This window comes from Sprattus sprattus (genome assembly GCF_963457725.1).
Source record: "Sprattus sprattus genome assembly, chromosome: 6".
Classification (NCBI taxonomy): Eukaryota; Metazoa; Chordata; class Actinopteri; order Clupeiformes; family Clupeidae; genus Sprattus; species Sprattus sprattus.
Genome location: NC_137925.1, coordinates 540,280 through 556,110, shown reverse-complemented (window position 1 = coordinate 556,110; position 15,831 = coordinate 540,280). Strand labels below are relative to the sequence as shown.

Genomic DNA, 15,831 nt, shown 5'->3' with positions numbered 1-15,831 from the left:
CACACAGAGACAGACACAGGCACACACACACACACAGAGACACACAGAGACACACACACACACACACAGACACACACACACACTCACTTGTCAGCAGCGTGGCAGACGGTCCCGCAGGTGTCAGCCATATCGTCGACTAAGATGGCCACGCGGTCTTTGACGTCTCCCACGAGGACCATGCGGTCCACCTCGTTAGCCTTCTTCCTCTCCTTATGGATGAGGGCGAAGTCCACATTCAGTCGATCAGCAATGGACGTGACCCTGCGGGAGAGGAAAAAACAAGTTAATGGCAGGAAAAACAGAACACTTGACAGGGGATGGAAACGCTCCACATGCCACCCACACACACACACACACACACACACACACACACACACACACAGGAAGCAGAGGGGGGCGGAGGGAGAGGAGGGGACATGAGAAGCTGGTGCTAACCTTTTAGCACCTCCAGCGTCGGGGGACACAATGGTGCAATTCTTCCATTCCGGAATGTTCTCTTTGATCCACTTGAGTACGGCAGGTTCCGCGTACAGGTTGTCCACGGGGATGTCGAAGAAGCCCTGCACACGTGACGAAGAACCATAGAACACAGAGCGTCATGATTGAAGAACCATAGAACACAGAGCGTCATGATTGAAGAACCATAGAACACAGAGCTTCATGATTGAAGAACCATAGAACACAGAGCGTCATGATTGAAGAACCATAGAACACAGAGCGTCATGATTGAAGAACCATAGAACACAGAGCGTCATGATTGAAGAACCATAGAACACAGAGCGTCATGATTGAAGAACCATAGAACACAGAGCGTCATGATTGAAGAACCATAGAACACAGAGCGTCATGATTGAAGAACCATAGAACACAGAGCGTCATGATTGAAGAACCATAGAACACAGAGCGTCATGATTGAAGAACCATAGAACACAGAGCGTCATGATTGAAGAACCATAGAACACAGAGCGTCATGATTGAAGAACCATAGAACACAGAGCGTCATGATTGAAGAACCATAGAACACAGAGCGTCATGATTTGAAGCATTTTAAAGCGTTCCAAAGAGAGGCATGTCATTCTACTTTATCCAATGCTTTAACGGCTTTAGAAGTCAGCCTTTATCAGGCAAGCCGTGTCTTCAATTTGCTGACAGACCAACATGCATTTAAAATCACTTCAACAACAAAACCAAGCTGATACACAGTATAGGACTGTGACCAAGTCACTTTTAAAATTGGCTGGTAGAATGCCCTTGTTCAAAAGGCCAGATTCTAATCTCAGGGGATTATAGTTTCCTCACAACTTCACTACACTGGTCTGCATAGCATATTGTGGACGGCATCATACGTTGACAATGTGCAACAACAAAAAAAAATATTGTGACGGCCAACATTACGTGACATTTTACTCCGCACTCTAAACCGTGTCTTCGAATCACGTGGTTTTAGGTTCAAGAAGTCTAGCTTCCCTTCAATTGCGGCGTAAGACAAGAAGTGAAAGTGCACTGTTGCAAAATAAGTGTGGTCAATGTGTTCCACTTGTTTATAAAGATAACACAGTAGACATCAAACACCATTTTTTGCTTGACCATAAACAGCAAGTACAATTATAAGACAGAACTATGAACCACCTACTAAAATAGTCCTATCCTGGGGGGGGGGGGGGGGGTACACATTTAAACAACGACATTTGGTTTTAAACAGGTGGTTTTCTATTGAAATCCACTTCCCATTCAACAGCAATAAGAGGTTTTGCTGCATCTGTAAGCAGGTGGTTGAATAATTGAGCACATCAATCACACAAATGTTGGTCACAGGTAAGTACGGACTTCCTCATTTGAGTCTAAGGGTAGCCAGTGCCTCTGTTCACTTTCCTCCAGTAGGCAAGAGATTCGAGTGCCTTCTAAAGAATAGAATGGCGATGCACTGCATGCTGCCTTGCTAACCGATGAACTTTGGCAATATATGTTGGTTGTAAAAGTATCATTGTAAAAAAAAGGCTACAGAGCACAAAACTACAGAATGAACTGCCCAGGTGGCTGATTATAAATGAAACATGTGTCTATCCATCCTTTGGAGGACCACTAAACATCACTACAATGAACGTCAGGGTGTTATTCAAACTAGCTACCTAGAAAAACATACCTTAAAACCCTGCATAATGGCCTTCTAATAAGCTCCTTCCTCGGATGGTGTGTGTGTGTGTGTGTGTGTGTGTGTGTGTGTGTGTGTGTGTGTGTGTGTGTGGAGAGGCCTACCTGTATCTGAGAGGCATGCAGGTCCATGGTGATGATGTGGTCTGCTCCAGCCACAGACAGCATGTTGGCGACCAGCTTGGCAGAGATGGGAGCTCGGCTCTAGAGGGGTACAGATGACTGGTTAGCTACGATTCCAACCCATCCACTGCGACAGTGCAAGAATCGAACAAGGGTTTCTAACTTGTTTTTTAACGAAACTGGAATTAAATCAACTGAATTTCATTTAACCAGAGACAGGTGTAGAATGTATTAAGAACACAAATGTTTTCATAAATGGAGGGAATGCATTAGACAGAAACGCAGGAACAGTACACGGTCAATTCGACCTCCCCATCCACATCCGTCAGGCTCCCAACATAACACTTTTTAAATAGTCCCTCAAAACTCACCTTTTCAACCTCGCCTTCACCTGATCATTTCCCCTGCTCCCTCCCCTCCTCTACTAAGACCCACATTTTTTCTAAGTTATTGTTGTCTGTTTGTTTTTTGGTTTGATCTGTTGTCTTTCTTATTTTCAGTTGTGTCGTGTTGTCTTGTTTGCTTGCCTTATCTAAAGCGTCTTTGAGTGTTAGAAAAGTGCTATATAAATATTAGGGGTGCAACGGATCATCATTGATCCGTGATCCGTTCGGATCATCTATTTCGGTTCGGCACACGCATGATCCGCGGATTGATTTATGAAAAAATAAATGACCATGCTGACCAAATAAAACAAAATGTGAATTTATTATGATTTTACACCAAGCGCCAAAAGCGTTACTAATGCGACGCAACGTTCCACACGGGTAAATTAAAACAGCGCACTGTAGTTTGCCATGTGTGGTGCTTGTTGGAGAGAGGAGCTACGATTTAAATGTTTAGCTCGCTCCCTATCATTAATGGATCGCTGGGTTTTAAACTTAAGCTAGTAGTCTGCCTGTGCCTGTAGTGGTAACCATAGTGATGATATACAACTGTCTACCGGCTGAGCGGGTGATTTTTCTGCCACATGAAGGCAGAGAAGATTTTTTTCAAGAACCATAAGATGGAAATATCCTATGCCTGTTGACTTTCCCAGATGTTATGTGAATACACAGACATCCCAAGTCTCCCTGAAGTTGGAGTCTCCCGCATATTGATAACGACTCCTTGATGCCCGCAAATTACTTAAAATCTCCCGGAATCTAGAGCGAGCGAGCCAGACCGCGCACACGAGACAGACGTGATCCAAACTGCGTTAGCATCTGTGTAGCGCGCTCACGACAGAGAGGGAGAGGGACCTAGAGACTGTGCGCGTGTGAGGCAGTGTGCGTGTGTGCCTCAGGAGCATCCTGATTTACCTGTTTCGGTAAGTCAACAAATTAATTTTCAGTGTGGGCGGGCTTTTATCTATTCTCCCGACCGAATTAATCAATAATGAAATTAATCAGTTCAGTGTATCTAGGAACAGGGCACAGGGAGAGTGCCCCCCAAAAAGAAAATTTAAGACATTTTACAACAGACTATACAAAGGTGTACGTACCCCTATCTTATAAAAGTAAACCACAATTACAGTCTTGCACACTGTACTATCTGTAACAGTGATTTCAGCATTGCCCATGGTGGGTTAAATGACTGTAAAAGACTTGTTGTTCATTTTGTATGGCCCTACCTCTCTTGCACTTATTCTTATAATGTTAAGTTATACATGTTTATATGTTTTTAAAGTAATATAAGTTTATAATCTTTAAATATCATTTGTTGCGGGTTTTTTATGTGCCCCCCTGGTTAAACCCTGGCCCCTCCTTGGCCCCCCTAGTAAAAATGGTCTAGAACCGCCACTGACTGTGGCACAAGAAAGCCATACAACAGTGGAAACACATCGAGCATGGCCACGCATTTACAGCGACATCACCCCGGTGTTTCACTGACAGGAGTGAAACCGAAAGCGGCTCAACAACCGCTCATCACCGCGGCATTTAAGCAGCCCCTTCCTCCACATGTTTATTTGTCTTGTCTATTTTTTTTTTTTTTTTTTGCTGATCCGAAAAATGATCCGATCCGTGACTCTGATCCGAGGAACGATCCGAACCGTGAGTTTTTTGATCCGTTGCACCCCTAATAAATATGAATTATTATTATTAACCATGTGGTGCAAGAAAACACCCATGTTTATTAAACTGGACCAGACCATGGTTGTACTGAGACATTGTGAATGCTTTGGGAGAACAAGAACCTCTCCGCACCGTGGCCCCCTGCATGCATAGAGGGCCACAACCTACACGGCACTCATTAGCACTTTCTCTCTTACACGGGTTAACCACCAGTGTTCCACCCCAAGGCATCATTCATATACTCACTTGCACCGAGATGGTGGTGATAATAATAATAATAATAATAATAATAATAATAATGCTTTATTTGTATAGCACTTGCACTGAGATGGTGATGTTGCTGGCAATATGCTGTGTGTGGATAATAGCATTATCGAGTAGAATGCAGAGACTAATTAGTTTCTGCATTCTACTCGATTTCTATTCAATTTTATGCCACAACCTCAGTGGGAATGGAAGCCCAGACGCTGAATGATGAAACCCCTGTGATGGGATCAGCTGTGCATTTAGATCAACACTGGACGTCTCAGGAGTGAGACCCTGAGTGCTTATCAGCTGCCCTACTGAATGCTTATCAGCTGCCCTACTGAATGCTTATCAGCTGCCCTACTGAATGCTTATCAGCTGCCCTACTGAATGCTTATCAGCTGCCCTACTGAATGCTTATCAGCTGCCCTACTGAATGCTTATCAGCTGCCCTACTGAATGCTTATCAGCTGCCCTACTGAATGCTTATCAGCTGCGCTACTGAATGCTTATCAGCTGCCCTACTGAATGCTACTGGGGGAGTCGGAGGATCGTGACCTCCTCTCCAAAGCGTCAGGAGAAGAGATAACGCCATGTTTTCCCTCTGGGCTGCTTTGTTTTTAGATTTATGTACCCAACTAATGCCCCAAAAGTGTAAAATCTATTATCCGGAAAAATGCAATGAATGTCCACAAGAATTCCACCACCATTGTCCCCGTTTCTCTCTCTTTCTCTTTACACACACAGGTTCTGAAGGGCTTTACCTCTGACAGAGAGCTACTCACGAGAGATCCTCATGAAATCATTAGGCAAAAAGGCACAAAAACAGACCGACTAAACTCCATCACACAGAGTAATCAATCAATCAATCAATCGGATTAAGGTATTGAATGGAAACTGTATGACTAATCTACCTTCACACTAACCTAATGACTTGCACTCACTGTACAATTCAAGTGAATGCGTTTGGCTGAGCTCTTCTTCACTTGAACCCAGCTGAATGAGTTAGGGAGAGTGTGTCAGTGTGAAGGAGGTGACATAGTAATTTCAGGTGAACATCCCTCACCCCCACCTTGTCCTTCTTATCCTGCCGGGCGTACGGGAAGCAGGGGATGACCGCGCTGACTCGGGAGGCAGAGGCGATCTTGCAGGCGTTGATCATAATTAACAGCTCCATCAGGTTGTCGTTGATCTCACCACAGCCGCTCTGCACGATATACACGTCCTCTCCTCGCACACTCTCGCCGATCTCCACACTGGCCACATGAAGAGAACAATTTATATACACAGGTAAAAGAAGTAAAACCCCAAAAATAATGGTACCTATATAGTTATGCTTTAACTCTAAAGGAAAAATAAATGTTATTTAAAAATTGCTGTTAATCACCTACATTTATATGTATAATACCTCCAGATGAATGACTGGTATTTCTTAGGAACATATGCATTTTCTTTAACCAAATCACATTTGACAAACACTAAGGGTGTGTATTCTGTATGGCCTAGGTTGGGTGTCTGGATTTGCGTACAACCAGGCAAGCAATGATATGGCAATTTCCTCAAAGGTATGGCAAAGTGCAAAAAAAATCACTGCGCTTTATCGGCAAAGTGGTATGCATTTGTATGGAAATTAATTGACACACATGTAAACAATTTATTGATAGCAAGGATAACGACACACACTCTTGTGCACATAAGATAAATGTTATCACTGCCTTGTTTACGGCCTCTGGAAACTTCTAATCGCTCTCACTGTTAGTAGTTACACAACATCATTATCTTATTGACTTCTGAGGACGTCATCATTTTAAAAGCAACAGAATTTAATATTAAGCAAGCACTTTGACTGACAGTGTAATAAACACGAAACACTAATCGAGATCAAACATGATGAAACATTTCTACAACACGCATCAGAGGAACACACGAGACTCGTGAGCTTACACGAACTGTTGACCTACAATCATCTTGCATTCTGGGACTTGTGGTGGCGCATGCTTTAACTCGCGGCGCTGGTTTCTCAAAGGCAAACTCCATCTCCCACATGGCGCTACAGCACCCGATAGCAACACTTGTGGCCACAATTGCAAGAGATGCTAACCTTAGTTTAAATGATTACAGCTTATGTTTCGGCATAACAAATAATGTCAGATTCCTCACCATGTTTCTTGATTGCTGAATTTCTTCGTAACGACCTTTCCCAACTCTAGACCGAGTCGGTCTGCGATTTTCTGAGAAAGATCCTGGTGAGAGCTGCCGCTGAAAATCTTGATGTTCGGCATTTTCCTGTTTAGTTTTTTTCGGGAATGTCAATTTAATAAAAACAAAGTATTCTTTCTCCACAATTAGGAAATGTAGTATAAATTGGGCTGTTGCTCATCTGTTAGTCAAACCCTGTAAGGTTGCTACCTTCCCTACCTCTCCGCCATCGTTGTTCACACGCGCTCCTCTACTGTTGCGCGCGAGATCTCCCGTTAGCCCAACCCCCGTAGCGTGGTGACGTCAATAAAGCACTCTTTCGTGCCCGGAATGAATTCAGGGCCGCTCTATGACAGCCTCTCTGGCACTTTCCCAGGCAAATATAGACAAAAACACTTCAAGAGGAGTATTATTGTTGACAAGTCATTTGATCAATAACAGACCGCGTACAATTGCCAGCTACTTTACCTATTTTAACATGATTCCACAAAGGTAAACTGGACAATGAAACATTTGTTGAGGTTTAGACTATATTAATCTGTATAGGCTACACCAGTATAGGCCAATATCTTAATCGAAGGCTGCCGGTATATATTATTTGAACTCAAATTGATATATCTGGAGGTAATATAGGCTACATGTAAAGCTTAATATTTAGGCAAACTTGGGTGTCCTTGCAAATCAAGGACTACAGTGGAGTTGTATGTAAGGCAGGCAGCCTAGGTGATTTGTGTGGTCCATTGGTGCTGAAACACTGTTTCTGATGCAGAGCGCACATGGCACCAGAAGCACCAGGAGCATCAGGCACCTTTTTTAGCTATATCACTGACTAATCAATAAACGGACAATTTGATACATTCAATAATATAAGTTTTAGCAGAAGACACACTGCAAGGTTGGTGGCATCTGGAAGCACAGATGCAGGCTGTTGTTGCTGAGGGACATGAAGGTGAGAAAGGGTATCATTGGAAGACCACACACGCCATGGCCATAGTTTTACACTTATTAAAGGCTGGATGAACCAATACCTCATGCTTCAAGTACAGTTTGTCTCTAAATGTAGACTAGAGAAATCTGCTCCAAGCTCACATTCCAAGGTTGCTCATGAATATTGTAATTCTCTGAACATTCTTGGCTTATTCAAGGTTGTGTAAAGATAGTCGAACATGTGAAGATAGAAGAGTGCATGTGGAAAAGTATGGTATGCTATTGCTGTGTCCCGTTCACCAATAGTGATTATTTGATACACAGCTTATCTTCTTACCTGGATGTGTGGATCTGACTGATCTTTTGGTTATTAAAGTAACCTCAAGTTTAAGTATGATATCTATTTATCACTGCTGTACTGGAAATTAGAATAGGGTAGCTATGACATCCAACTGTAAATTAACTAAGTTAATTTGAGTGTCAGAGCCCTTCTGATAATCTGCCATTGAATACGCTTTGCCAAAGAAACTCTATTATGGCAAGAGAAAAACACTAGATGGCAGTAAGAACCCATTGCACATTCTCCACATTTGAGAGTGTGTGCTATAGTTCCAGCTCATGTGTTGTCATGGGAGACCATCACTCCCTCCTACAAGTCATGGAACAGCGTGTCACCAGCCATCTGGGGTTAACATGCTGATGCGACATCAATAAAATATATAGTTTCTCTGTTTAAGTCTTCTGCAATGGTAGAGTGATCCACTGACTGATGATGTGGCCAGTGTCGTAAAGCTTGGGTTCTCTTGTTGACACTGTGTGGATTCACTGTTATTTATAAAGCTTTTCCAACACAAACAAAGTGTACATAGTGAAGCAGTGTAAGCAAATGTTTCGTTTTGTATTTGTTCACTTTGGTTATTTTCGTTTGGCCGGCTTCGTGGTTTGGGGAAGTTCTTCCTGTCTAGACTGGTACTATAAAGGAAGAGCTTTCCTGTGGGAATAGTCCATTTCAGCAACACAGCCCTAGCTACACCCCCCTTAACCCCCCCCCCCCCCTCAAGACACACACACACACACACATGCATGCCCCTTTCACACATCCTATTCCTCCATTTTTCATAAGACACCGTATCCCTGACTCACGGCTAAAAAAAAAGATATTTATATCAGCAAGTCACCGTCTTCTCCAGTTTTACGTTATTGGAGGAGGTGTGCACTTGTGTCGCACTGTAGTGCACCCTGGGAGAAGCATACTACATACACAGAATCCTTTTTTAATGTGAGGACTATGCTTTGTCTCAGCAAGGGTTTGGGGATCAGTGTACAAAATTAGTAATGACAGGTTGAGAGGTCTGTGCAGGGATGTGACCTTTTTTTTTAAGTTGAGCAGAAAAAATTAGTCAGCCACCACCACCACCACCACCAGCCTCTTGTAAAGAAAACACAGGAATCATATTCCCATTTGTGATAGTTTAACCACCCTATCCAAATCCCCCTCTTAGTCACGCCCCTGTAATGGGATGTGCTGTCCCTGCCTGTTTCATGGAAAACGCTGTTGAATTATGGTGAGTAGCTTTGTCCCGTATTCAGTTGTTTGCAATGCAGATATTTCCAGACTTCACAGCTGTGATTTTTGACCTGGGATGTCTATGCCAGAGTATTACCCTCAAAGAGAAAAAAAAACTACACTCTGGAACATGTCCAGGCTGATTCATCTGAGGCCAGCCTTGTCCTTTGTGTTCCCCTCTGAACCTGCCTGCCTAAGAGGCACTCGGCCTGGGCCGCCAACCAGCTGCACCTGTGGGACAACAGCCAGCACATCAGTGGTGAGAGAAAGAGAGAGCGTGCGTGTGTCTATATGTGTGAAAAAGAGAGAGCGAGGGAGAGAGTGAGAGAGAGGGAGGGAGAGAAAGGGGGTACGTGCGTGTGTGTGTGAAAGAGACAGAAAGAGAGAGATAGAGAGAGAGCGTTAGAGAGAGAGAGAGTTAGAGAGAGAGAGTTAGAGAGAGAGAGAACGAGAGAGAGTGAGAGAGAGAGAGAGAGAGGGAGAGAGAGAGAGAGAGAGAGGGAGGGAGAGGGAGTGAGAGGGAGGGAGAGAAAGGGGGTGCGTGCATATGTGTGTGAAAGAGACAGAAAGAGAGAGATAGAGAGAGAGCGTTAGAGAGCGAGAGAGAGAGAGAGTAAGAGAGAGAGAGAGAGAGAGAGTTAGAGAGAGCGAGAACGAGAGAGAGTGAGAGAGAGAGAGAGAGAATGGCAATGCATTCACTGCACTTTGGGGCATCCTTTAAATACATAGTGTAATGACAGAGAAATTAATAAACAAGGTTTCAGAAATATGTGATGCAATTGCTGGAGGGGGAGGGAGAGGGAGAAAGAAAGTGATGGAGATTATGGGAGGCACTTTGAATCACAGACAGGACATGCTGACAGGACAGATGACAGGTGAGTCAAAAGTCTGGTGGGTCATAATTTCCACTTAATTGTGTGTTCAGTTCTCTCTTTTTTGGACCCTCACTGGTGACTTTTTGGACATATCTTGTGCATTCAATTTTATGTACAAGAAGCACCTCTCCAAAATAAAAACGTTAAACGTTTGTGTCATTCATAGATATGTGTCCAGTGTGCTGATTTATTAGGCCTGTTGATGTAGCTTAAATACCTAAAGTACCTTTGTGAGCATACATGATTGTGGGATTCATGGAGGGAGGCTAGACGGTAAAAAAAAAAATAAGTCCTCTAACTGCATGGAAAATATACAAACACGGTTTCTTATAAAAAATTATTGAAAGATATGACTGGACTTCCGTATTTGCCTTGCATTTGGGGCAGCACTGCTTGTGTTCTGAAATTGTCTCAGGAATTGTCAGTGAACTAAACAGGAAATTCTGATTTCTGCAGGATACACAAATCCAGGGTGTGTGTAGGTCTACATTTCTAAAACTGGAACGTCTCTAGGACAACATTTTTTTTCACATTTGTTGTCATGCACCTTATGATTATTGTATGTAGTTTCTTGATTTTAAATCATTTAACAATTTAGATATGCACCTTCCGAAAATAATTTCAGCCCATCTTGACGGTTCACTGCTAACCAACTATCACAAGGTGTCACTATTGTCCCGTAAACCTACACGGCCGAATTACAATGTCAACAACAATAATTTGATTTTCATCATGCCAAAAACGACACGATATAGTTTAGAATATTATTTGCATTCAAATATCTTAAGTTATATGTTCTTCTCTTAAATATTTTAAACGTAGAGCAGACTGGGCTATTTCTCCTACAATTACACAATTTGAGCCTGGTATTCCGTGGTACGAGGGAATAACTGTTTCGATCATTATTATTATTTATTTTCTTTTTAAGGGGGGTGTATTTTGTGTGTCCCTGTTTAGAATATGTAGGACAGCGTTGTTGGGGGCTTGGGATTGGAAGTGAACGTCAGCCCCATAGAGGGGATTGATATGAAGCGACGTCACTATCACGTAGGTGGAGTTTGCAAGAGGAGTATTACGAGCCGCGTTGCTCGGAGTCGGAGTGAGAGGAACGCAGAGGGTGCATCGCAGAAGGTTTGGCTGTCTCACGAAACGAGCGACTATCCCAACAATGGAGGGTTGGGAGAAGTTTATGTACTTTTTTATTGGCACTAGCGAACTGGTGAAATTTGTAGTCATTGGTATAATCCTGCAGTCCATGGGATTGGTATGATCTTCCAGTACGGATTACCACAATTCCTGTGATACGGAGCAGAGCCCTGGCAAGTTACCATCTGAACGACGTTTCTTTGCTTCGCTAAATGTGATCGTCAAAGGGCATATTCTACCTATTTGATGATTCATTTACTTTGAGGTTGTAATGCGTTAAGCAAAAATTGAGAGTGCACTGTGATGAGTATTAGGGTAAGGCTGGCTTCGCATTAGGATTTGACCCATCACAGTTTAGAAACTCTTCTCAGTGTAGTGTATTTTTTAGCAACACATTCGAGCCTGCGTTGAACCATTCATGACGGATTTTTTTTTTTTTTTTACATTTGCCCTGTATGAAGAAACCAAGATCCGCTGACCGAACCTAACTACAGTCGAGTTTATGTTTGTTCCGTGCCACTGAGGACTGTAGCGTTCAAAAATCCGATCCTGGAGCAGCCTGCTGCATTAAAGCACCTTTTATCGGATTGTACCCTAGGACTTTCTCTCGCTCTTTTTCTCAAATGATAACACCCACCTTTTTACATGGGGAAAACAGCTTAGACCCATAACACCCTCCGGAAAACCTTAACAAAACGCTGGCTGGTAGATTGTGTGTCGTCCCCCCCGCACTGCTGTGCATTTAAAGTTGTGCAAGAGGTTAGTCAAGTATAGGGACTGAGATCTGAGACAGGGGCAGTGGTGGCCCTCGCTCTTTTGTCCAGGACTGTAAGAGTGATCTGTGGGTGAGGAGGAAACACTGGGACACACACCAAAGCCTCAGCCATGGCTCTGCCTGACAACGCCAGCGGCTTGCCCGGAGAGGAGGTGCCTTTCCCGGAGATCGTTGAGCTGAATGTCGGGGGCCAGGTGTACATCACACGCTACTCCACGCTCACCAGTGTGCCTGACTCACTGCTGGGTCAGATGTTCAGCCAGAAGAGCACCAAGGGACTGGCACGGGACACCAAGGGCCGCTTCTTCGTAGACCGCGACGGCTTCCTTTTCCGCTACATCCTGGACTACATGCGCGATCAGCAGCTGGTGCTGCCCGACCACTTCCCAGAGCGAGGCAGGCTGCAGCGGGAGGCCGAGTTCTTCAACCTGCCCGACCTCGTCAAGATCCTGGCGCCCAAGATTAGCAAGCAGAACTCGCTGGGCGACGACGGTTGCCAGAGCGACCCCGAGGAGTCCTCCCCGAGCACCGATGCCGTCCGCAACCTGGCGACTCTGGGAGCGGCAGCGGCCGCCTGCGCCAGCCTGGTGCCCGGCAGCTCGAGTGACGGCAAGCGCTCGGGCTTCATCACCATCGGCTACCGCGGCTCGTACACGCTGGGCCGCGACAGCCAGACGGACGCCAAGTTCCGTCGCGTGGCGCGGATCATGGTGTGCGGCAAAACGTCGCTGGCCAAGGAGGTATTTGGGGATACGCTAAACGAGAGCCGCGACCCCGACAGGCCGCCCGAGCGCTACACGTCGCGCTACTACCTGAAGTTCACCTTCCTGGAGCAGGCCTTCGACAAGCTGGCCGACGCCGGCTTTCACATGGTGGCCTGCAACTCCACAGGGACCTGCGCCTTCGCCCACGAGCAGACCGACGACAAGATCTGGACCAGCTACACCGAATACGTGTTCTACCGTGAGTGAGACAAGACGCTTCATCCCCCCCCCCCCATCCAGCCTCCAGCCCCCTGCACTCCACATTCCACCTCCAACCACCCCCCACCACCACCCCCCTCCCGTGACTCTCTTCCCCTCCAGCCCCTACATCCTCGACAGCTCGCTCTCCTAGTCCTAGTCCTGTGGCTGGAGGTCCTAGACGATTCAGCTCCGGACCTTCAAGTCCGACCCCCTCCGACCTCCTCCTCTTCCTTCCCTGTAGCTTGCCTACTGAGTGTCCTCTGGTTGTGCCCACCTGATGCTTGACCTTTGACCTGCAGCTGGGAGATGTCTGCCTTCTTCTTCCAGCCCTTCTCTCCCAGACGTGACTCTGCCTACCTACCTACTCCCTTCCTATTGGCTCAGACAGAGAAACTGCATCCTGCAACCATCACCTGTTTACTCGTTACATGGTTACTCTCCTGGCCTTTTTGTTGGAAGCACAAAATATGTGACAGTGAGCTTGTTTCTCTCTCTCTGTCTCTCTGTCTCTCTGTCTCTCTCTCTCTCTCTCTCTCTCTCTCTCTCTCTCTCTCTCTCTCTCTCGCTCTCTCTCTCTCTCTCTGCTAACATTTGGTTTGGTTCAGAGTTCATCTGTATTAACAGCTGTTTGTGTGTGTGTGTGTGTGTGTAAAAACAAACAAAAACAAGCATAGCAAATAAACAAAACTGGCAGACGAGCCACGTCGAAAGGGCTTAGAGGCGTGAGTGCTGACCCCAGCGGCTGGGACTATCCACACGACCCAGCCCTTCTCATCCCACTACCAAATATTTGGGACACCTCACCAATGTTTTTTTTTCTTCTTTCTTGTCTCTTCTGGGAAAGTCGGCCATGCATCCCGACATGCACAAGAGGTGCTGCTCTCTATGTCTATATCTTTCTATACCTCTCTTATTCCCTCTCTCTCTCTCTCTCTCTCTTACTCTCTCTCTCTCTCTCTCTCTCTGCCTGTCTCTGGCTTGTTATAGTTTCAACGACAATCTATAAAATGTGTCTGGGACCAAAGCTTTCAAGCTGTGTAAATGCTTTAAACCAATAGGAGAAGCAGACCTTTACGAACCACCCCCGATCTCTTTGGAGTAGGTGGACCCCATCTGTCAGATCTTAAAATGTGGCCAGTTGCTTCATGTAAATAAAGGACAGTCGTTGCTATGATACGGGGGAACACAGATCTTACTGGGCGTGCTAAGCAAGAAAAGAGAGAATGTCACCCTCAGTCTGAAGAGGCATCTCCACGTCACACACTCTCTCTCTCTCTCTCTCTTTCTCTTATAGAGACATTTGAACTGTACTAGTGGTTGATCACATAGGTGTTTACCACAGTCAAATATTGTTTAAATCGTGTGTGTGTGTGTGTGTGTGTGTGTGTGTGTGTGTGTGTGTGTGTGTGTGTGTGTGTGTGTGTGTGTGTGTGTGTGTGTGTGTCTGTGTCTGTGCTTGCATGCATGCATTTGTATGTGAGTGCGCACAATGTATATGTTTGCATGTAGGTGAGAGTGTGTGTGTGAGTGAGAGAGTGTGTGTGTGAGTATGCGATCGGACAAACACACTGCATATTGTGTGACACAAAAGAAAGAGAGAAGAGGGATCAAGATGTCTTGTTGGAAGCAGCCAGAGAAAGAGGCCCCTTGGTTACCTTCTGTTGCTGATGAACTGCTGGTATTGATTGTGCAATGAGGCGTTCACAACTCTAATCACCCACACACAGAGCAGGAGATGTAAACTGTTCATTACACACACAAACACTCACACACGCATACAAATACACACACGGAAACACATACACAAGCACAAATACAGTTTAAAATATTCATTTTTTTCCTGTTCCTCTCATCATGAATGTAACGGTTTGGTAGATCAAAGAGGAAGAATTTTTACTTGCTTAGTATTATCATTTTAATTATTTTGCTGTGAGCCATCATTCAGACTAGATGATGGTTGGCCTCAGAGCCTCTTCTGTTGGCTAGAAGCCATTTTGAATCACCTTTTGTTCACTCGTACATCGAGAGTGAAATGATATTCTGTTTAAAGATGTTTTACTTCTGTGTGTTGTGATAATAACTTCAGTACAGTCTACGAAGAGAATTTTCAAAAGTATTTTTCTCTTTTCCATTGTAGCAGCGGTGGGGCTGGTAAATTACTTTATTCATTTACATTTTTTAATAAACTTTTAAAACAAGTTTTGCAGTGAGGGAAGAGAATAATGTTTTCAGGTCATCCCCTCAGGACAACAACGGCATCCTTTACCTCAGTAAAATTAACCCACACACACATTAACGGCACAGTGGAACTAGCTCATATATACAGACACACACATTCACACAGTTCCAAGAATGTGTGTTCATTCATCGTTTATTATTTTGACATCCAATAACAATAACAACATGTTTCACCCTTTGCCTGAGGTTATCGTCCTCATAAAGACTAAATAATTGCGTTACCACATTACAAGACACGCATAACATCGCTTGTTATTGAAAATGCCATTTATTGTAATTGCCCGAAGCCTGGGGATAGCATCAACATAGCATCTGTTCACAGTGGTGTTTGTGTGCAGAGTACATTTTAGGTTTCTAGAGTCCCAAACATGAATACAAAAAATCACTTTTAATCAGTTAAAAAACAAAATCTTTATTGTCATCTTTGAAGTAGTTCATACCACAGTTTTTGTTAAAAAAAAAAAAAACTATATTCGAATTCTTTCTTTTTTTTTGGTTTATTATTCTTTCTACCTATTCATCAAGTGCTTTGTAGAATATGTAATTAATCGTAGAGCTTTGCAAC

The 15,831-nt window shown here is 44.3% G+C and overlaps 2 protein-coding genes across 4 annotated transcripts in view; one reads left to right on the top strand and one right to left on the bottom strand.

Annotated features, from left to right (window-relative positions):
- Positions 1-7,027, bottom strand: part of LOC308366901 (ribose-phosphate pyrophosphokinase 1) — a 9,349-nt gene extending 2,322 nt beyond the window's left edge. Inside the window, exons 1-6 of one of the 3 annotated variants that reach the window (XM_080840691.1) lie at positions 6,993-7,027; positions 6,735-6,860; positions 5,641-5,830; positions 2,257-2,355; positions 436-560; positions 88-261 (exon numbers count right to left, since the gene is read on the bottom strand). In XM_080840691.1, coding sequence (XP_080696817.1) covers positions 88-261; positions 436-560; positions 2,257-2,355; positions 5,641-5,830; positions 6,735-6,860; positions 6,993-7,003 — 725 coding nt within the window. In that variant the 5' untranslated portion in view covers positions 7,004-7,027. The other 2 variants (XM_080840692.1, XM_080840693.1) reach the window with 2 other exon arrangements.
- A 5,030-nt stretch (positions 7,028-12,057) lies between these two features.
- Positions 12,058-13,546, top strand: kctd12b (potassium channel tetramerisation domain containing 12b). The gene has a single exon (XM_080841349.1). It carries the CDS (start codon positions 12,174-12,176, stop codon positions 13,032-13,034), a length of 861 nt encoding a protein of 286 aa, XP_080697475.1. The 5' UTR covers positions 12,058-12,173; the 3' UTR covers positions 13,035-13,546.
- The last annotated feature ends 2,285 nt before the right edge of the window (positions 13,547-15,831 follow it).

Coding starts and splice junctions, on each gene's coding strand:
- kctd12b (XM_080841349.1), top strand. CDS start 12,174: ATGGCTCTGCCTGACAACGCCAGCGGCTTGCCCGGAGAGGAGGTGCCT.